Consider the following 22,878-nt stretch of genomic DNA (forward strand, 5'->3'; position numbering starts at 1 on the left):
GCGACATTAAAACTTAAAATGAATAGAAATTATTCCGTATATGAAAGGGGCTGTCCCCTCCTCGCTCTTTACGCTAAAGTTTGACTCTGTCTCATAACTTTATTTTTTAAAACAATAAAAAACTTTAGCGTAAAGAGCGAATCGTTGAGGAGGGGACAGCCCCTTTCATATACGGAATAATTTGTGTTCGTTTTAAGTTTTAATGTCTCTCCTTACTTTCAGTTTAAAAAACTTGTTTTTTTTATTTAATTTCTAATCGTTTTTTAGTTAATGCAGCTTTTATTTTGGCTCACCGTCATTGAATAAGTAAACAAAATTTGCATAAAAATTTTACTTTTCTTTTGCTAAATGGATGTCTCTAAATTTGGTTATGACTTAATTTACAAATCTTAGTAAAGATCAGTGAGCATAGATTTACTTTTCTTTCGCAATTCTACCTCTAATAAAGATTGACGGATATGATACGGATTTCAGTACAACTGGTCGAAAGTCGCTTTGAATGCTTGAATGAATTGCAGCTTACCGTCAGCTACGATACTAATTTAACTATTTTACTGTTCACTATTAAGAGGCGTACCCAGAGGGGGAATTCCAGACCACCCCCCCCCACCCTCTTTCCAGTAAAGAAATAAAAGATGAAAAATGTTAATAGACCTACACATGAGCACAGGAATGGGAAGAGGGAGTTCCCAACAATGTTGGTCCAAAGGATCACGGGGGAACATTTTAAAAAGAATGCTACAAATCCATGAAAATACTAATATTTTGGCTGCCGAAAGGTACTCTCGGCTGTCTTTTTGCCTCGCAATGATTATCAATGCATTATGTTTGGAGAAAAAAAAAATTATTACACATCCCTTGCCCCTTGATCATCCGTATATGGACCCCTCTTTCACCCCCCCCCCCCAATAAAAATTCTGAAGATTCGTCCAAGAGAGGATCAAATTCAAAGTGGTCTACTTACAGAGAACTCAAACTTAGAAATAAACACAATAAATTCACATTTAAAAATGAAAAAAAAAATCCGTTAATAAGGGAATTATCCAAAACCTATTTCTCCTTTTCAATACTATTCATTTAATTTCAGTTAATTCTTAAATAGCCTCTGTGCAGCTAAAAAGCCTTCAGTTGAAACAAGAATTTTTCAATACATTTCCCAGGATACTTTTTCACTCCCAGGAACACTTTCCCCAGGACATGTAAGGCAAAGTGTTTTGTCTGTCAGTACGACAAATTGATATCTTAGGGATATAAATTTCCGAGGTTTGGCATCCTTCAATGCATCCACCAATATTTGGAAATGAGGAGGGATCTTGTCCCTCAGATTAAACTATTCTATTCGGCTAAGTGCACCTCAATTCCCCTCCCTCTAATAAAGGATCTGACAAAAAGCCCTTAAACTCATCATTTGGTATCTTTCGAGTCTCTATTTCAAGAAATTGGTTCCTATTTCATAAACATATTCAATTCACGGACACATTTGTAGTCTTTCCAGAAGTTCAAATTCTTTAATCAGGAAAGAGTGAATCAATAATTTTTTTTCGAGTTCGGCTTTTATTTTTAGTGTTTGTTTGATTTTTCAAATATGTTTCGACGTTTCCCCTTTAATCTTGCATTTTTACTTCATTATGAAAAATAGCTGCCGCTAATAATAGCTTTTTTTATTTTTATTAGATTTAAGCTGCATTAATCTTTCTTTTTCTTTTACTGCAAATTAATCTTGAACTCCATAATTGGACATATCTGAACTTAAGCACTTATTAGCGTGTGTTTATATATGTTCTAGGAGCAATACTTAAGTTTTGTTCTGTTATTTTTTTTTCTGTCACCGATGACTAGCACATGTTTGATTTAATTTAGGGCATAATAAAAACAAAATAGCAAAATTTAAATGTGAAATAAAAACAAAACTAATTTTGTTGCCCTGTCTCTAGGCAGTTGCCATTCCCACGGTTTCTCGGCAACACGGTTTTATATTTCAATAAAATTCATCTATTTTTTTTTTTTCTCGTCCTTTTTTCTCTTTCCAATTATAAATATTGATTAATGTTTTGCCAAACTATTAGCCTACTGTAGAATTTTTGTTTTTATTTTAAGTAAATACAGTTTTTATCTTTATAAAAGACACATTTTTATTCCCTCATTTATTTATTTCAGATTACAGATTCTAACTGAAAATCCATAAACCTGGTTTAAAAAGTAAACTGATTTGAGACAGTAATAAATCTGTAAAACATTAAACACAAAAAAAAATCCAACTGGAGAGATGACCCAAACTTCAGAGGTGACTTAATTAACTTAATTTAACTTTAGTTTATTTACTTGATTCAATCGATTTAATTAAGTTATTTAAAAAATTAACTTCAAATTTTTAGATTTTACTTGCTACGATCCCTTATTTTTTTCATTCCAGCCTATTATATTGTTACATACAAACTTGAGATTTTTTAAAGTTAGAACACTATAAATCAATTTAATACCCCTCGACGCCACAAAAAAGATCCAAAGGGTTCCATATACTCGATAGGCAGACTATTTCTTAGGTAGATCAAGACCCCTTTGTATTTGAAAAAAAAACGAGCCTCATCCACAGGACACCGAATTGGGGAGCAAGGGGGTTTTCTATTCCCCTAGATTTTGAAAAACATATCTTTTTGGTATTTCCGTTGAACAGCAGAAAAAAATCCTTGCCCCCTACATTCTCTCGAATTGCCATTCCTCTCCAAAGGACTAGAAACTTGGCGCCCATAAACTAGAGACTGCAACACTTGACAATAGACTTGCCTAAATATGGGTATGCTGGTAAATTTTTCATACTCTGAAAAATTGCACCATCGGCATTAAACTTCTTTTTTTCTTTTTTTTTAATTATATATTAAGGACTGAGGTAGCGGTATGCTGGTAGCATTGCCAAATTACAAAATTTTTATGTTTTGACATCAGAGGTAATTCAACCAAACTTTGCGGGACATAATTACCCCCTATTAAGCCGTAAAACAAGAAATAGTAGCCAGCTCTTTGTGACCTCAAACACCATATAAGAATATAATGTCTAAGATGAGAATATTTTAAGACGATACAGACAACTACAAATACTATTACTGGGTAATGCTATTACTAATAATATTACAAATACTGGGGAACAGAAACGCGTGTTCCGATAGTCTACGAAATCTACAGGGTGAGCTGAGGAATTGGCTACAGTAATATTGACAATGAATACTAATTTAGCCAGGGGCAGATCTAGAGCAAAATCTTGGGGGAGACCCAATTTGACACGGGCACCAATGAGCAAAATTTTAGGGGGGGATATGACAAAGGTGCCAATAATTGACCAAATTAACAAATTTACTCTAAAAAAAGAGTAAAAAAACAGGGAAAGAGGGCACCAGGAAAAATCTTGGGGGGCGGACTGGCCATGTGAGGGATGTAGTTGCCAATTTGATTAAATCAGATTTTTTGCTTTGGTATTTGAATTTGTTTTGTATATTTTAGTAAAGAGTCAACCAAATTGATTTGACAACCACAAGAGTCAACCAAACTAAAAACTATGCGATCTAATTTAAGTCAAAATATTCCTCATTTGCTCATCCTTAATTTTACGGTATTTCTTTCTCATTAGCATAAACTAAAGAGCTAATTTAAGGATTTGCAAGGGCGGATCCAGGATTTTTTTTTGGGGGGGGGGGGCGGTTACTAATTTTTGACTTTTTCGGGGGGGGGGGTTACTAATTTTTGACTCAGTTTTCGACTAATTTTACTGATTTTTACCTAGGTTTTACTAATTTTCGACTCGGTCAAAAAATTTTTGGGGGGAGGGGGTTTCAAACCGAGTACCCCCCCCCTGGATACGGCCTTGAGGATTTGACCCGATTAATTTTAGAAACAAACATGCTTTTTCTAATGGAAGTAATGAGCGATGTTGAAACTTAAAACGAACAAAATTAGTGCTTCGCACCCATGCAACATGTATTTATAAAACTAGCACAAATAAATCAACTGATGGTATTTTTCTATGTTTGTAGGATTATACAAAACAAGCGCTTTACTAAAAAAAAAAAATTAAAAATATACGATTATTGTACAGTAGAAACATTAAGAGCGTAAGTGTACTTTACGATGTGGAAAAATTCTTGTTTCTTATGCATGGGTTTTGTGTTTTCAGTAAAGTGCTAGTTTTGTATAATCCTAGAAACGCATGGAAACAACATCAATCAGTTCATTTCCACTAGCATTATAGGGGTACAATACCTATTGTTCATTTTAAGTTTCAACTGCTCTCTACTTTCCTCATATTACTTCTGTTATCGGCGGTACTCAAACATCAGCGGCAAATGGAAAGAAAACAAGTAAAACTAAACTGCTGCTTCCGCGACACAATTCAACACACGCAAGTATTTACTTTAAGTTTAAATGCGTCCAATTCTGGTATGGTGAGAGGAGTAGTGATAGATAAAAGAACGATTATTACATCCTAAACCTGTTAACAATAAGAAAAGGCAGTGAGTAGTGTCAGTTAGGTTTTCTAGCGGAGTTAAAAATAGATGATTAAAGAAACGTCAAAACATATTTGAAAGATCAAACAAACAATGGAAATAAAGGCTGAATTCAAGACAATCTATTGATTCACTTTTCTCTTGCAAAACTACCAATGTTTCCATGAATTGAACCAGGGGCGGATCCAGGATTTTTTTTAGAGGGGGCGCAAAGTAGGTTGATCCGATAAACTTCCGCTAGAAGCAAGTTTAATTAACGAAAACTTGCTTTAATTAAGTAAAATACACTACTTTAGACGACGTTAGGGGAGGGGGGGGGGGTGCCCCCTCGCCCTCCCCCTGGATCCGCCACTGAATTGAACATGCTTATGGAATCAAACAAATTCAAAAGATTGCTGGAGATATAACACTCGCTTGACACCAAATGATGGGGCCGAGGACCCATACTTTGCAACCTTTCTAGAGGGATGGGGGTAAAGTAGGCGTAAGCGAATGGAAGTTAAGTCTGGACAGAAGTGGCTTTAGGGGGAGAAGGGGCGCTTGAGCAGGGAGCAGAAAATTTCAGGGCGCAACACTTCAAATAAATAATCTAACGGTTATAACCATTTCGGAATTTTTGGAATTTTATTTTATTAATATAGAGTAGAAGGCGCAGCTGGTAGTAACTAAAAGCAAATTGAATCCTAAATATTCATTTATCCTATATCTTCATCACCATTCCTTGGAAATAAAAGTAAGTTGACCGAATTTAATTGATTTTAGCGTTGTTAGAATTAATTGTGCAATACGGAGATGAAGGGGTTCTTCGCAAACGTACAATGTGCCTGTCAAATATTGTTAGTGATTACAGCGTCAGCAGTAAGTTTAGTAAACTTAAATTAATATTATCATACCCGAGATCGACTATGGGCCAGGAGCGATTAAATGATTTAGCGTTAATGAACATAGAACTCGAAGAATTAGAAGCAATCAACTGGAACAACATAAATAATTATTTTGTAATGGCCAAAGCAAGAAAAGTTAGATATAAATAAATGAAAAATTTTGTTAATAAGACAAATTTCGTTAAAATTTAACCTAAAAATTTGTTGGAGACAGGGGGGGGGGGCTAATCAATATTTTGCCCCGGCACAAGAGAGGCCAGTTCTTTTCCATGTGTAAATTTCTTGCTTTTGCTTATTCTGGGTTTTATGTTCTCTTATAGACATAATTTACAATCATTCATTACAACCATAAACTCACAATTCACAAAGCCTATAGTAGGCTAGTAGACAAAAGCGCATTTCGAGATAAAAGACAAGCCAAAAGTCGATCTTGTGGTTCGAATGCCAGTATTTTTATGTACTTTTAGTTCTTTTCCAAAACATTTATATGGGGGTCTTTTGGGCCTAGGGGGGTCCTTTCCTCATTCCTGAGTGCAGGTCTACCATAGGCTCACAAAGACTATAGTAGTATGTAGTAAAGCGCATTTCGAGGTAAAAAAAAGCCAAAAGTCGATCTTGAGGTGCGAATACTAGTTTTTTTATGTACTTTTAATTTTTTTCCAAAACAATTCTATTGGGGTCTTTCGAGGATCCTTATCTTAGCTACGATCTTGATAACAATAAACTCTTTACGCTAAAGTTTGACTCTGTCTCAGATCTTTATTTTTTTTAAACAGTAAAAAACTTTAGCGTAAAGAGCGAGGCGTTGATGAGGGGACAGTCCCTTTCATATACGGAATATTTTCAGTTCGCTTTAGGTTTTAATGTCGCTCCTTACTTTCAGTTAAAAAAAACTTTTTTTATTATTTAATTTCTGAACGTTTTTGAATTAATGCAGGTTTCGATTTTGGCTCACCGTACATGAATAATTTTAAAAAAAATGTGCATATTAATTTTACTTTATTTTTGGCTAAATGGCTTTCTGAAAAGTTGTTTAATTTTATTTACGCGCGTTTTGTTAGTAATAAATATATGTAACTTACGAATGAACTTACACAACGAACTTCTACGTTCGTATATTTTCATTACGTCAATCAATCAATCAATTTATTCAATCAATAGACTCAACAAAATACACTTCAATATAAACTCCCCCGTAAGGCTCTATGGCCAGGAAAAAAACAGGGGAGAAACAAAAATGAAACATATACAGAAAAAACAAAAACATTTAAAAAACAAAAACATTTTAAAAAACAAAAACGTATATCAAGGGGCTCACCCCCTAGTCAATATCTAACTCTTTACGCTAAGATTGAAATTTTTTCCAATTCCTTAAGAATGACCCATTAATCACAAAGGCCGTTAATTAGAATAAATAGCTCTTATGAAAGTACTAAAACAACTTTAGCGTAAAGAGCGAGGTATTGACTAGGGGGCAAACCCAATCATACACGTAATAGTTTGTGTTCGTTTTAAGTTTTGATGTTGAAAAGTTTTTAGTTGAAAAGTTTTTAAGTTCAAAACTAGTTTCTTTTTATTTAATTTCAGATCGTTTTTTAAAAGAATGCTGGGAAATCCGGCGCCCCCTTCATAGCAATGTCCCTTCCCATCATGAAAACTTCTTCCATGGAAAGATCCTCCCGCGTAACCCCAACCCACCCCACCCCTCCCCCACTACCATAAAAATCCACCCTGAAAACGTCTGTATACTTCCCAATACCTAATACTAGATGTAAACACTGGGCAAAGTTTATAACTTGCAGCCCTTCCTTTGGGGACTGTGGGGGATTAAGTCATCAAGACATAGTTTGTATATTTTTTTGACCTTGCTGAACAAAATGGCTATCTAAAAATTTTGATCGTGCGACTATGGAAAAAAATGAGCGTGGGAGGGCGCCTAGTTGCCCTCCATTTTCTTTGGTCACTTAAAAAGAGCACTAGAACTTTTAATTTCTGTTTGAATGAGCCCTCTCGCGATATTCTAGGACCACTGGGTCGATACGATCACCCCTGAAAAAAAAAACAACTACAAAAAAACAAATAAACACGCATCCGTGATCTTTCTTCTGGCAAAAAAAAAAATAATAATACAAAATTACACATTTTTGCGGATTGGAGCTTGAACCCCTACAATAGAGTTCTCTGATACGTTGAATCTGATGGTGTGATTTTCATTAAGGTTCTATGACTTTTAGGGGGTGTATCCCTCTATTTTCATGAATAAGGCAAATTTTTTTCCGTCGCGTAAATTTTTATGAGCAAGGCTAAACTTTATGAAATCTATATATTTGAAATCAGCATAAGAATTAATTCTTTCGATATATCTATTGGTATCAAAATTCCGTTTTCTAGAGTTTCGGTTACTATTGAGCCGGGTTGCTCCTTATTTACAGTTCGTTACCACGGACTGTTTGATTTGGCGTCCTGTTTGAGGACTCTCAGGCTCAAATTCGAAATTTCCAATAATGTGTTTTCATATTTATAAACAATTGCTCTATTGAATCTGAATAGTATTTATTAATACATATATCAGACCACTTTTTGAAAATGTTTCTCACTAAACAGTTTCTTTAGAATCGAGTTTTTAAATTTTCAGTTGTAATGGGCCGTAATTTACTCTTTACTAAGTTGCAGCTGTTGCCGCTAACATGAAATATAACAAGAAAAAAGGACAAAAATAGTTCTTATGCTGTTAGGTTCAATTGAGCTCATTTTTTTTATAAATTTTACTAGAGTTCACTGCCTAATCCCCCTTCTTGTGTATCCACATCCATGATTCCCAGCGTGGGGTGCAGGCCTCATCTGAACCGCCTGACTTTACTTGGAGACTTAATTTTGGAAAAAACAGACATTTTTCATGTGAAAGACATACATTTAAAGAGCAAAAAAGATACATGATAGTTTTACAATAACGTCATGCATTGTATAAAAGGTATTTTATACAGACGACATTTTCATTAGCATAAAATATGCCCAGAGGACGACCCGAAAATAATTAGTTAGTTAATGGCCTTTTAAACTTCATTCAGGTTAATACACGTAAAATTTTGAATACATATTTTCTTTTTAAATATCACGAAGGGGCAGTGAAATTTTAAAAATACCTAGTTCGGTATGGCCTGAATTTGGTTAGGAACCACTCATTTACACACTAAAAAAATTCAACATATTTTTTCTTTTCAGTTTTTGGTGATTAGTCAGAGTTACGACGAAGTTAAGCCACAAGTTGTTCAGCTTTTGAAAGAACTGGACGAAGTGAAGGTGAAAGAATAAAAAGAAACCAAACAAATACATTCGGAAGTTAGAAAGCACACTTTAAAAGCAATTTAGCAAAAAGCTCAATGGGTCGCCTTCTTAGTCATGTAAACTGTATCACTATTGTATTGACTGTGTTATATTTTTGTTTTTATAAGAAAGGTTTGAAATTAAATTCCAAAGTGGATTCTATCAGAATTTGAAATAAGAATTCTAATGCCAAAAGTCAACTAAAGAGAGAAATATAACAGAATAGGACAGCCTAATTTGTCTTTCTAAATACACGTGTTCTTCGGCAAGTCAAATAACTAATAGTTTAAAGTGCTTAATCTTGAATAATTTTAACAACATCCATACTAATCCACAGCTTAGATTTATGGCAGTGTTTGTCTTTTCCTAAAGCAATCACGAAAGTTACAACTTCTAGAGTTCCACGATGTAGTATATTTTGTTCGCTTCTTTTTTCTGATTTTTCACACACGTTCCTTTTTTTCAAACTTGGCGCTCACTAAACGTAAACCTACCTAACTGCATATAGAGGTCTTGCTCATTAAAATTGAGTTCCAGGATTTTACTAATTGTTTAAGACGTATATGGTTGTGTAAGTTTCCACTTAACCAATCTAAAGAATCAGATTGCATTTTTAGTATCCTTGGTAAGTTAAGCAACCGTTACTTTTCTTACTTATTTTATTACAAAAGGATTTTTCTGATAAAGTACCAAGAAGAAATAAACTAAAATCTGAATAAAATCAGTTTGGATTGGTTGATAAATAAACAATTGAAAAACAAATAGTTGAACAAATAGTTGAAAAATAAACAATCAAAATGTCTTATGGAATTAAGGATAATTGGGAATTCAGTTTTCAATGAGAAAAAAAAAATCAATATGCCGTGTTTTGGTTGAGACGGTGCATATTTCCATCCAATAAGGGGAGGGGAGCAAATGTCCTCGTAAGATGATTATATTAGGTACTCCTTCCTTTGAAGACCATTTATATTTAAATAGGATAATATTTTGTAATATTCAGATGAAATATAACAACTTTCCAAGGCAAAATATCTATCAACCTTAGCTTTGAGGGGAACACGTGCCCATGAGCCCCGCTTTTACAACTATGCTAAAGTAAATAAAAATTCTTCCATCACAAATTCCGACAAGGTATGATACCAGGGCCGTATCCAGGATTTTTGTTCAGGGGGTTTTTTACTGATTTTTGACTTTTTTGGGGGGGGGTTTGCTAATTTTTTACTCAGTTTTCGACTAATTTTACTGATTTTTACCTAGGTTTTACTAATTTTCGACTTATTTTCAAGTCGGTCAAAAAATTTCGGGGGGGGGGGCGGGGTTCAAACCGGGTAACCCCCCCCCCTGGATACGGCCTTGTATGATACTATCACCATTCATGAAATATCTATTTAGCGTGTTTTGATTTTGTGCATCTGTATTGCGTAATTAGCCTCAGATTTTTAATTAGCAAGAAGGCTTGGTGAAACCACTTTGTAAAAAAACTTGCAAGAAGAAACTACAATTTATGGTCGGGATATGTTAGAGACTTTAGCCCATTCATTCATGCAGTTTGAAAATTTATTCCCGTCTAAGATTGCTTGGGGCGCCAATCTTGGTGGGTCTAAGAAATTTTTGTCCCGTCGGATTTTACAGGTTAAACTTACGATTTCTTCCAGCTCTTGGCTTTAAAAATAATTAACAACTTCTTCAGTGCAAAATTTCTACATAACTTGATTCAGTTGAATCCAAGAAAACCCAGACAAATATGGCGCGTAGAGACATGGCCGAAATTTGAAAACGACAGGTGTAGTTTCTCAGCTCATAAAAGAAAACAAAAATATATGTCATTCTCTTAAAGAAAAGACATACGGCTAATTTTTAATCGCTCAACTTAGAACTTGACTTTCTTTGGGACAGGTGGGGTCTTGTCTCAAGGAAATTGAACTTTGAAAAACAAAAGAAAAAATAATCACACAGTTTAGATGGCGTTCAACTGTGCGAAAAGAAAGACATCTTCTTTTTAGGATATTAACTAGCCGAAGCGCCTGTGCGACGGCAAACATAAAAAGAATATAAAATTGATTGGACTTTGATCAGCTTTCGATCCCCTTCCACCAGTCACAAAATCATACGTTCCATTAGCTCCTCCCCTCCAAAAAAAAACTTTCCCTGAAAGTTTCAACTCATGCCGGAGGAACATCATAGTCAGAGCTGTTGATAAAAAACCAAGTTTTATGAGTTCCTTACTTTTGACGTAATAGCCTACTTGTGTTTCAGAAGAGGAAAATTAGAATGGCAAAAAATTGGTTTGAAGAGCTTGTACTAACACTGATTATAAAATATCTTTCCAGATTCCTGCTAGAGATAGAAAACCTATTGTCTTAAGCTTAAATCTTGTCTAGTTTCGAAAATTATGCCTTGACTCTCATTGGTCAAAAAAAATTTATGCTTAACATCAGAATACATACATGACAACATACATGACAACATGACAACAACATACATGACAACATACTTAACATCATATACAAACAACATACATGAGGCACTGTAAGTAGTAAGCGCCTAATGCATTGAAAACCTACACGCAAACCTACGCCTGAGGCATGGATATGTGTGTAGGTTTTCAATGCATTGGGTTACCAGGGTCATTTGCCTATTACAATGAACTCTTCATGGGTTGCTAGACATGTTTTTTTTTATTATGACATCGATTTTTTGTGGGTCAGTCGATTAGAGAAAGTTGGTGGCTAGTCCAATATAATAACTTAATTGGTCAGTTTTCTAAAAAAAAAACTTAGAGGAATAGTTTTCTTTACAATTCATATTAGTAAGATAATTGTATTAATAGACAATAGTTTTTATTTGCAAGGATATTAGTAGAGGAAAAAAATGAGTAGTGCATTTATAGTATTGGAGATTAATGATGGAGCTAACAACAGTGATGTAATTACTTCTTTAGTTTACGAGATTTGCGAATTTTTTGCGAAGAGGTATTAGCGTAAAGGTATTGCGATGGTTAAGAATGCCTCACGGGTAATTAAAGAATGGGGTGCTTGCATCAACAATACAAAGAACATGCTCAGATACTTAATAGATTTGACGCTTACAAGAGACATTGGTAGAAGGTATTCAATAGCTTAATTGAAAAGTAACGATAGAATGACATTGTGATTTGACCAAGCTTTACCTCGCCGATGTGGTCTGTATAATACATAAGTAACATTTGAAAAGTATTGTCAATTTAAAAAGAAATGGCTGAAGTGTTGTGTGGGGGATGAGTTGCATGGAGGGTTGTGTTGCACGAGGGTCCAGTTAAAGGGGCTACAGTTACACGGGGGTTTCGGTTATACAGGGGTTCAGTTACAAGGGGGGCTCAGTTGCACGGGGGTTGAGTTAAATGGGGATTGAGTTCCACGAGAGTAGTGCTTTGTCGTGGTTTAGCTTGTCACAGTTACATTCTCTTGTTCTTTCAAAGTTCACTTTGATTTGAGTTACATAGGGGGTTCAGTTGCACGGGGGTTGAGTTAAATGGAGCTTGAGTTCCACAAGAGTAATGCTTTGTCGTGGTTTAGCTTGTCACAGTTACTCTCTTTGGGCTGTTTGTGCTTCTTTGGGTTGTGTGTGTCTCTTTGGGCTATGTAAGCCACCGATCCTCAGAAGTCCCCGAAGCCCCCTTGAGCCCCCCTCAGACCCTCAAAGCCCCTCCCCGGACTCCCGTCTTTCGTAGGTGCAGGGTGTCGGAAACTTATGTTTTAGGGTGTATGGGTTGCTATTTTTGACTTTTCGGAGTTGGATTTCTTAGTCTTTCGTTGGTGTGTGTTGTCTGAAATCTATGATTCGGGGTGTATGGGTTGCTATTTTTGACTTTTCGGAGTTGGATTTCTTAGTCTTTCGTTGGTGTGTTTTGTCTGAAATCTATGATTTGGGATGTGGGGTAACGTTTGAAAAATATTGTCAATTTAAAAAGAAATGGCTGAAATGTGTTTTAAGGGGGAGGGGGTGCTTGGAGGGGTGTGTGGCACGAGGGTTCAGTTTATGGGGATACAGTTGCAGGGGGGGGTTCGGTTATACAGGGGGTCAGTTACAAGGGGGATTCAGTTGCACGGGGGTTGAGTTAAATGGGAATTGAGTTCCACGAGAGTAGTGCTTTGTCGTGGTTTAGCTTGTCACAGTTTTAAAAGAGCTTTACGGGGATTGAGAGACTCAGTTGCATAATTCCGTGTGATTTTTCTTTACTTGATGGTCATTAAAAATAAAATTTTTGTGTTAAATAAGTAGTTTTGTATCTTTGAAAAGAGCTTTAAGGGGCTTGAGAGACTCAGTCGCCTGATTCCATTTGGTTTTTCTTCACTTGGAAGTCATTAAAAACGAAATATTTCTGTTAAATAAGAAGTTTTTGTATCTATTAAAAGAGCTTTGCAGGGTTTGAGAGACTAAGTTGCCTAATTCCTTGTGGTTTTTCTTTACTTGATGGTAATTAAAAACGAAATTTTTGTGTTAAATCAGTAGTTTTTGTATCTTTTAAAAGAGCTTTAAGGGTTTTGAGAGACTCAGTCGCCTAATTCCGTGTGGTTTTTCTTTACTTGGTGGTCATTAAAAACTAAATTTTTGTGTTAAATAAGTAGTTTTTTTATCTTTTAAAAGAGCTTTAAGGGGTTTGAGAGACTCAGTTGCCTGAGTCAGTGTGGTGGTTATACAGGGGTTCAGTTACAAGGGGGTTCAGTTTCAAGGGGGTTGAGTTAAATGGGGATTGAGTTCCACGAGAGTACGAGAAAATGACTGAAAAGTGTTTTGAGGGAGATGGGTTGCATGGACGGTTGAGTTGCATGAGAGTTCAGTTAAAGGGGGTACAGTTACACGGGGGTTTCGGTTATACAGGGGTTCAGTTACAAGGGGGTTCAGTTGCACGGGGGTTGAGTTAAATGGGGATTGAGTTCCACGAGAGTAGTGCATTAGCTTTCTTGAATTCGCTTCCTGTACACAATACATATATTTAATTCAAGAAATCATAATAAAATCGCAAGTAAGTAATAAAGTATTTATTGTTTTCACCTATTGGACGCACAATACTGAAATTTCATTCAAGAAATTATGAACGAATTGTAAATAGGTAACACACACTCAAGTTATCTCAAGGATACACAATGCAGAAATTTCAATTAAAAAATTATAAAAAATTTTAATTAATTAGTAAATTCTTCCTTGAATTCAACTCCTGGCTAAATAAAAAAGACCATTCATTAAAGACATTATGAAAAAATTGTAAGTAAGTAGCAAATACTTTCTTGAATTCACCTGCTGGATAAACAAAAAAGTCATTTCGTTCGAGAAATTATGACAAAATTCCAAGTAAGTAACAAACTCTTTATTGTTTTCATGACTTAGATACACGATGTAGAAATTTAATTCAAGAAATTATGAAAAAATTCTCAGTAAGTAGCAATTTCTTTCTTGAAGTCAGCTCTTGTATACACAATACTGAAATTTCATTTAATAAATTATGAAAAAAAAAACAATTTCTTTCTTGAAGTCAACTCTTGGACACACAATACGTAAATTTCAGTAAAGAAATTATGAAAATATTTTTAAATAAGTAACAAACTCTTTTTTTTTTCAATTCTTGTATATACAGTATACAGATACTTCATTAAAAAAATTATTAAAAAACCTCAAGTAAGTAACTTTTTTTTTCTCTTTATCAAAAATAATTTTCACTTATCTAAACGATGTAGAAATTTAATTCAAGAAATTAGGAAAAAATTCTCAGTAAGTAACAATTTCTTTCTTGAAGTGAACTCATGGATACACAATATGGAAATTTCATTCAAGAATTTCATGACTTAGATACACGATGTAGAAATTTGATTCAAGAAATAATGAAAAAATTCTCAGTAAGTAAAAATTTCTTTATTGATCTTAATTCATGAATACGCAATATTGAAATTTCATTCAAGAAATTATGAAAATATTTGTAAGTAAGTAAAAAACTCTTTATTGATTTCATCTCTTGGATATACAGTACAGATTTTTCATTCAAGAAATTATGAAAAAATCGCAAGTAAGTAACTTTTTTTCTCTTTATCACAAACATTTTTCACTTAGCTAAATGATGTAGAAATTTAATTCAAGAAATTATTGAAAAATTCTCAGTAAGTAACAATTTCTTTCTTGAAGTCAATTCTTGAATATGCAATACGGAAATTTCATTCAAGAAATTATGAAAAAATTCTTTCTTGAATTTACCTGTTGGACAAACAAAAAAAGACATTTCGTTCAAGAAATTATGACAAAATTCTAAGTAAATGACAAACTATTTACTGTTTTCAATAGTTATATATAAGACGTAAAAATTTAATTCAAGAAATTATGAAACAATTCTCAGACTAAGTAGCAAATCCTTTCTTGAATCCACATGTTGGATAAACAAAAAACATTTTTCTAATAGCTAAATCACCTAGAAATTTAATTCGAGAAATTGTTGAAAAATTCTCAGTAAGTAGCAATTTCTTTCTTGAAGTCAATTCTTGGATATGCAATACGGAAATTTCATTCAAGAAATTATTAAAAAATTTTAACTAAGTAGCAAATTCTTTCTTGAATTTACCTGTTGGACCAACAAAAAAGACATTTCGTTCAAGAAATTATGACAAAATTCTAAGTAAGTAACAAACTCTTTATTGTTTTCACGAGTTAGATATACGACGTAGAAATTAAATTCAAAAAATTATGAAAAAATTCTCAGTCTAAGTAGAAAATTCTTTCTTGAATTCACCTGTTGGATAAATAAAAAAACATTTCGTTCAAGAAATTATGACAAAATTCTAAGTAAGTATCAAACTTTATTTTTTTCACGAGTTAGATATACGACGTAGAAATTAAATTCAAGAAATTATGAAAAAATCGCAAGTAATTAGCTTTTTTTTCTCTTTATCACAAAAAATTTTCACTTAGCTACGCGATGTAGAAATTTAATTCAAGAAATTATGAAAAAATGCTCAGTAAGTAACAATTTCTTTCTTGAAGTCAACTCTTGGATACACACAATACGGAAATTTAATTCAAGAAATTATACAAAATATTTGTAAGTAAGTAACAAGCTCTTTATTGATTTTACCTCTTGAATATACAGTACAGATACTTCATTCAAGAAATGTAATTAAACACTTTTTGAAACTACATACTATTTTCATGCCTGTCCTTGGCACCTTACCAAATGAGCAGGGATTCCCCACTGGTTCCTACACATTGCAAAAAAGTGAGCAGTACGAAAACTCCACGTTTTCAACCAGACTGGTTTTTTAGGGAGCAATCAGGAGAGATATGTAAAGTCGACATAGCTTTATTTCATTTTTTTTAAGGTTCCTTTAGACGAGGTTACGGGCGCCCACGTACCCTCGACTAAATGAACCTTAAAAAAATGAAATAAAGCTATGTCGACTTCGCAAATCTCTCCCGATTGGTCCCTAAAAAACCATTCTGGTTGAAAACGTGGAGTTTTCGTACTGCTCACTTTTTTGCAATGTATAGGAACCAGTGGGGAATCCCCGCTCGTTTGGAAAGGTGCCAAGGAAAGGCATACAAATAGCATGTAGTTTCAAAACGTGTTTAATCACGTTTATTGAATGAAGTATCTGTAGTGTATATTCAAGAGGTGAAATCAATAAAGAGCTTGTTACTTACTTACAAATATTTTTTATAATTTCTTGAATGAACTTTCTGTATTGTGTGTATCCAGGAGTTGACTTCAAGAAAGAAATTGTTACTTACTGACAATTTTTTCATAATTTATTGAATTAAATTTCTACATCGCGTAGCTAAGTGAAAGTTGTTTGTGATAAAGAGAAAAAAAAAAGCTACTTACTTGCGATTTTTTCATAATTTCTTGAATTTAATTTCTACGTCGTATATCTAACTCGTGAAAACAATAAAGTTTGTTACTTACTTAGAATTTTGTCATAATTTATTGAACGAAATGTTTTTTTTTTGTTTATCCAACAGGTGAATTCAGCAAAGAATTTGCTACATAGACTTATAATTTTTCCATAATTTCTTGAATTAAATTTCTACGTCATTTATATAACTTGAGCAAACCATAAAGAGTTTGCTAGATAATGCTACGTTCTTCATAATTTATTTAAAGAAATAACTTTTTTGTTTGTCCAAAAGGTAAATTCATTAAAAAATTTGCTACTTAGTTACAATTTTTTCATAATTTCTTGAATGAAATTTCCGTATTGCGTATCCAAGAGTTGACTTCAAGAAAGAAATTGTTACTTACTGAGAATTTTTCAATAATTTCTTGAATTAAATTTCTACATCATTTAGCTAAGTGAAAAATGTTTTTTTGTTTATCCAACAGGTGAATTCAAGAAAGAATTTGCTACTTAGACTGGGAATTTTTTCATAATTTCTTGAATTTAATTTCTACGTCGTATATCTAACTCGTGAAAACAATAAAGAGTTTGTTACTTACTTAGAATTTTGTCATAATTTCTTGAACGAAATGTCTTTTTTGTTTGTCCAACAGGTAAATTCAAGAAAGAATTTGCTCTTTAGTTACAATTTTTTCATAATTTCTTGAATGAAATTTCCGTATTGAGTATCCAAGAATTGACTTCAATAAAGAAATTGTTACTTACTTAGAATGTTTCAATAATTTCTTGAAGTAAATTTCTACATCATTTAGATAAGTGACAATTGTTTGTGATAAAGAGAAAAAAAAAGGTTACTTACTTGCCATTTTTTCATAATTTCTTGAATGAAAAATCTGTACTGTATATCCAAGAGGTGAAATCAATAAAGAGTTTGTTACTTACTTACAAATATTTTCATAATTTCTTGAATGAAATTTCCGTATTGTGTATCCAAGAGTTGACTTCAAGAAAGAAATTGTTACTTACTGAGAATTTTTTCATAATTTCTTGAATAAAATTTCTACATCGTGTATCTAAGTCATGAAATTCTTGAATGAAATTTCAGTATTGTGTATCCATGAGTTGACTTCAAGAAAGAAATTGTAACTTACTGAGAATTTTTTCCTAATTTCTTGAATTAAATTTCTACATCGTGTAGCTAAGTGAAAATTGTTTTTGATAAAGAGAAAAAAAAGTTACTTGCGATTTTTTCATAATTTCTTTAATGAATTATCTGTACTATATATCCAAGAGGTGAAAACAAAAAGAGTTTTTTACTTACTTACAAATATTTTAATAATTTCTTGAATGAAATTTCCGTATTGTGTATCCAATAGTTGACTTCAAGAAAGAAATTGTTGTTTTTTTTCATAATTTCTTAAATGAAATTTCCGTATTGTGTATCCAAGAGTTGACTTCAAGAAAGAAATTTTTACTTACTGAGAATTTTTTCATAATTTCTTGAATTAAATTTCTACATCGTGTATCTAAGTCATGAAAACAATAAAGAGTTTGTTACTTACTTGGAATTTTGTCATAATTTCTCGAACGAAATGACTTTTTGTTTATCCAGCAGGTGAATTCAAGAAAGAATTTGCGACTTACTTACAATTTTTTCATAATTTCTTCAATGAATTGTCTTTTTTATTTACCCAGGGGGGCGAATTCAAGAAAGAATTTGCTACTTACTTAAAATTTTTGATAATTCCTTAAATGAAATTTCTGCATTGTGTATCCATGAGGTAACATGAGTGTGTTACCTATTTACAACTCCTTCATAATTTCTTGAATGAAATTTCAGTATTGTGTATCCACTAGGTGAAAACAATAAAGACTTTATTTCTTACTTGCGATTTTATTATGATTTCTTGAATTAAATATCTATATTGTGTCCAGGAAGCGAATTCAAGAAAGCTATTGTTACTTACTTACAATTTTTTCATAATTTAAAGAAATGAATGAAACTATTCTAAAGAATAAAAACGGGTTAAGCTTAAAGATCTTTATTGCTTAAACGTATTAACATATTTGTGAAAGAATTTGCTACTTACTTACAATTTTTGATAATTTCTTAAATGAAATTTCTGCATTGTGTATCCCTGAGGTAACTTCAAGAAAGAGTTTGTTGCTTACTTAGAGTTTCGTCATAATTTATTGAATGAAATGTCTTTTTTTATTTATCCAAGAGGCGAATTCAAGAAAGAATTTGTCCCCATGTGTCTGACAATAGATGTATGAAAATTCCTTTTCTTACATCTCCAACGTTTTATTAGACATTCTAAACGTTTAACATGCTAGCTTACTCTAAAAATAATGAACACATAACAATGTAATGCATAATATATTTTTAATGAAATAATGCTATGTAGAATATTAATACAAAAAGTATATTATGATACATTATTATTATCAATGATTAACTTTGGACATTTTGAATCTGTTCTATAAAATAGTTCACCATGTTCTATCTTGATATTATAGCTATTGTCTTCTCTTAGTTCGTAATCAGTAGAATAATCATTATTCCATTTTGAGTCATACACAATTTTTACTGGTGTCTCATCAACAGGCTCAATATGCTTTTCGTTTTTGGTATTATTTGGTTCAATGACTGTTTGATCAATGGCAGTAACGTTTGCTGGTGCTTTGTTTTTCATCGATTCATCTTTATATTCCATCGTGATATTTTCTGACAATGCCCTTTTTATTTTTCTGGCAATTTCACTGTCTATTATCACATTATTTTTACACAGGTAACAGTTTCGGCACGTAGACAAGATATGGTTTACGATATTAGTAGAAGAGTAGGCCTTTCTTTTATTGATCTTCCGTTGAATGCTAAGACCCGAAAGGTGACGATTGGATGTATCAGTAGGTAATGTGTTACCTGAAACAGTACCAAGGAGTTGTCCTCTATCATCAATGATTATTTTTATGTTGGCATTCACATTGAGTGCAATCATCTCTGGAGATCTCAATCTCGTATAACCAACAACATAAGAGTTGAATTTTTTCGGTATTCCAAAGAAATTTAATTCCTTACTGTCATGACAATGCATGCATACATTTCCAATAGTGCTACCACCTGTACTTGTTTCAAAGTTTAAATACTTCTCTTTGTCAGCATTCAATGCTACAAAAACCTTGTTATGTGAACACACTTTATTAAAATGCTCCATCTTCACTTTTTTTTTAAGATATGACTTATGTGTTTATCGTTCCACTGCGTAAAAAATACTGATTTAATACATGCAATAGACTAGGTAGTGTCAATAAGCGGTCATAGAATACCAGTGGTGAAGTCACATCATGTCTCTGACCAATCACAGAGCGCAATTGTTAGATCTGTAAGCATATTTTGACATTTTAAGTTATGTACAAAAAGAAAAAAATAAATAAAGTTGAAAAATTTCGAAGTTAAAAAAAAGTTTGAATTAAACACTTTTAGGATATCGAGTGTCTTTACTGAAAAGAAGAAAAATCACACGGAATCCGGCAACCGAGACTCTCAATCCCCGTAAAGTTCTTTTAAAAGATAAAAAAACTACTTATTTAACAAAAAAATTTCGTTTTTATTGACAACAAATAAAAGAAAAAACACATGGAATAAGGCAACTGAGTATCTCAATCCCTGTAAAACTCTTTTAAAATATATAAAAAATGACAAACAAGGAAAGAAAAAAAACTACACATAATCAGGCAACTGAGTCTCTCAAATCCCTTAAAGCTCTTTTAAAAGATAAAAAAACTACTTATTTAACAAAAAAATTTAATTTTTGATGACCACCAATTAAAGAAAATCCACGCGGAATCAGGCAACTGAGTCCCTAAATCCCCATCAAGCTCTTTTAAAAGATACAAAAACTAATTATTTAACACAAAAATTTCTTTTTAAATGTCCTCCAGGTTAAGAAAAAACACACGGAACCAGGCAACTGAGTCTCTCAAACCCCCTAAAGCTCTTTTAAAAGATACAAAAACTACTTATTTAACACAAAAATTTCGTTTTTAATGACCACTAAGTAAAGAAAAATCACACGGAATTAGGCAACTGAGTCTCTCAATCCCTGTAAAGCTCTTTTAAAACTGTGACAAGCTAAACACAGACACACCACTACTCTCGTGGAAATCAATCCCCATTTAACTCAAGCCCCAGTGCAGCTGAACCCCCTTGTAACTGAACCCCTGTCTAACCGAATCCCCCGTGTAACTGTACCCCCTTTAACTGAACTCTCATGCAACTCAACCGTCCATGCAACCCATCTCCCTCAAAACACTTTTCAGTCATTTTCTCGTACTTTCGTGGAACTCAATCCCCATTTAACTCAACCCCCGTGCAACTGAACCCCCTTGTAACTGAACCCCTTTATAACCACCACACGGAATCAGGCAACTGAGTCTCTCAAACCCCTTAAAGCTCTTTTAAAAGATACAAAAACTACTGATTTAACACAAAAATTTCGTTTTTAATGACCACCAAGTAAAGAAAACAACACGGAATTAGGCAACTGAGTCTCTCAAACGCTGTAAAGCTCTTTTAAAAGATACAAAAAATACTTATTTAACAAAAAAATTTCGTTTTTAATGACCACCAAGTAAAGGAAAACCGCACGGATTTAGGCGACTGAGTCTCTCAAACCTATTAAAGCTCTTTTAAAAGATACAAAAACTACTGATTTAACACAAAAATTTCGTTTTTAATGACCACCAAGTAAAGGAAAACCACACGGAATTCGGCAACTGAGTATCTCAAACACTGTAAAGCTCATTTAAAAGATAAAAAAACTTCTTATTTAACACAAAAATTTCGTTTTTAATGACCACCAAGTGAAGAAAAACCACACGGAATCAGGCAACTGAGTCTCTCAAACCCCTTAAAGCTCTTTTAAAAGATACAAAAACTACTTATTTAACACAAAAATTTCGTTTTTAATGACCATCAAGTAAAGAAAAATCGCACGGAATTAGGCAACTGAGTCTCTCAATCCCCGTAAAGCTCTTTTAAAACTGTGACAAGCTAAACCACGACAAAGCACTACTCTCGTGGAACTCACTTCCCATTTAACTCCCCCCCCGTGCACCTGAATCCCCCTTGTAACTGAACCCCTGTATAACCGACACCCCCCGGGCAACTGTCTCCCCTTTAACTGAACCCTCGTGCCCCTCACCCCTCCAGGCAACCCCACCCCCTTAAAACACATTTCAGCCCTCTCTTTTTAAATTGACAATATTTTTCAACCGTTACCCCACATCCCAAATCATAGATTTCAGACAACACACACCAACGAAAGACTAAGAAATTCAACTCCGAAAAGGCAAAAATAGCAACCCATACACCCCAAATCATAGATTTCAGACAACACACACCAACGAAAGACTAAGAAATCCAACTCCGAAAAGTCAAAAATAGCAACCCATACACCCTAAACCATAAGTTTCCGACACCATGCACCTACGAACGAGGGGAGCCCGGGGAGGGGCTTTGAGGGTCTGAGGGGGGCTCAAGGGGGCTTCAGGGACTTCTGAGGATCGGTGGCTTACATAGCCCAAAGAGACACACACAACCCAAAGAAACACAAACAGCCCAAAGAGAGTAACTGTGACAAGCTAAACCACGACAAAGCATTACTCTTGTGGAACTCAAGCTCCATTTAACTCAACCCCCGTGCACCTGACCCCCCCAGGTAAGTAAAATCAAAGTGAACTTTGAAAGAACAAAAGAATGTAACTGTGACAAGCTAAACTATGACAAAGCACTCCTCTCGTGGAACTCAATCCCCATTTAACTCAACCCCCGTGCAACTGAACCCCCTTGTAACTGACCCCCTGTATAACCGAAACCCCCGTGTAACTGTAGCCCCTTTAACTGAACCCTCGTGCAACTCAACCCTCCATGCAACTCATCCCCCTCAAAATACTTCAGTCATTTCTTTTTAAATTGACAATACTTTTCAAACGTTACTTATGTATTATACAGACCACATCGGCGAGGTAAAGCTTGGTCAAGTCACAATGTCATTCTATCGTTACTTTTCAATTAAGCTATTGAATACCTTCTAGCAATGTCTCTTGTAAGCGTCAAATCTATTAAGTATCTGAGCATGTTCTTTGTATTGTTGATGCAAGCACCCCATTCTTTAATTACCCGTGAGGCATTCTTAACCATCGTAATACCTTTACGCTAATACCTTTTCGCAAAAAATTCGCAAATCTCGTAAACTAAAGAAGTAATTACATCACTGTTGTTAGATCCATCATTAATCTCCAATAATGTAAATG

The 22,878-nt window shown here is 33.7% G+C and overlaps 2 protein-coding genes across 3 annotated transcripts in view; one reads left to right on the forward strand and one right to left on the reverse strand.

Annotated features, from left to right (window-relative positions):
* The window catches only part of LOC148943454 (cytochrome c oxidase associated subunit FA4L3-like), a 153,756-nt gene extending 144,890 nt beyond the window's left edge, over window positions 1–8,866 (forward strand). For both annotated transcript variants that reach the window (XM_089101681.1, XM_089101682.1), the window contains exon 5: window positions 8,603–8,866. In XM_089101681.1, the coding sequence (XP_088957807.1) occupies window positions 8,603–8,692 (90 nt within the window). In that variant the 3' untranslated portion in view covers window positions 8,693–8,866. The remainder of the gene's footprint in view (window positions 1–8,602) is intronic.
* The window catches only part of LOC148943455 (RNA-binding protein Musashi homolog 1-like), a 141,459-nt gene that overhangs the window by 87,522 nt on the left and 31,059 nt on the right, over window positions 1–22,878 (reverse strand). The window lies entirely within an intron of this gene.

Source organism: Artemia sp. Qi Xiang Cuo, chromosome 15 (genome assembly GCF_049724085.1).
Source record: "Artemia sp. Qi Xiang Cuo chromosome 15, ASM4972408v1, whole genome shotgun sequence".
NCBI classification, from domain to species: domain Eukaryota; kingdom Metazoa; phylum Arthropoda; class Branchiopoda; order Anostraca; family Artemiidae; genus Artemia; species Artemia sp. Qi Xiang Cuo.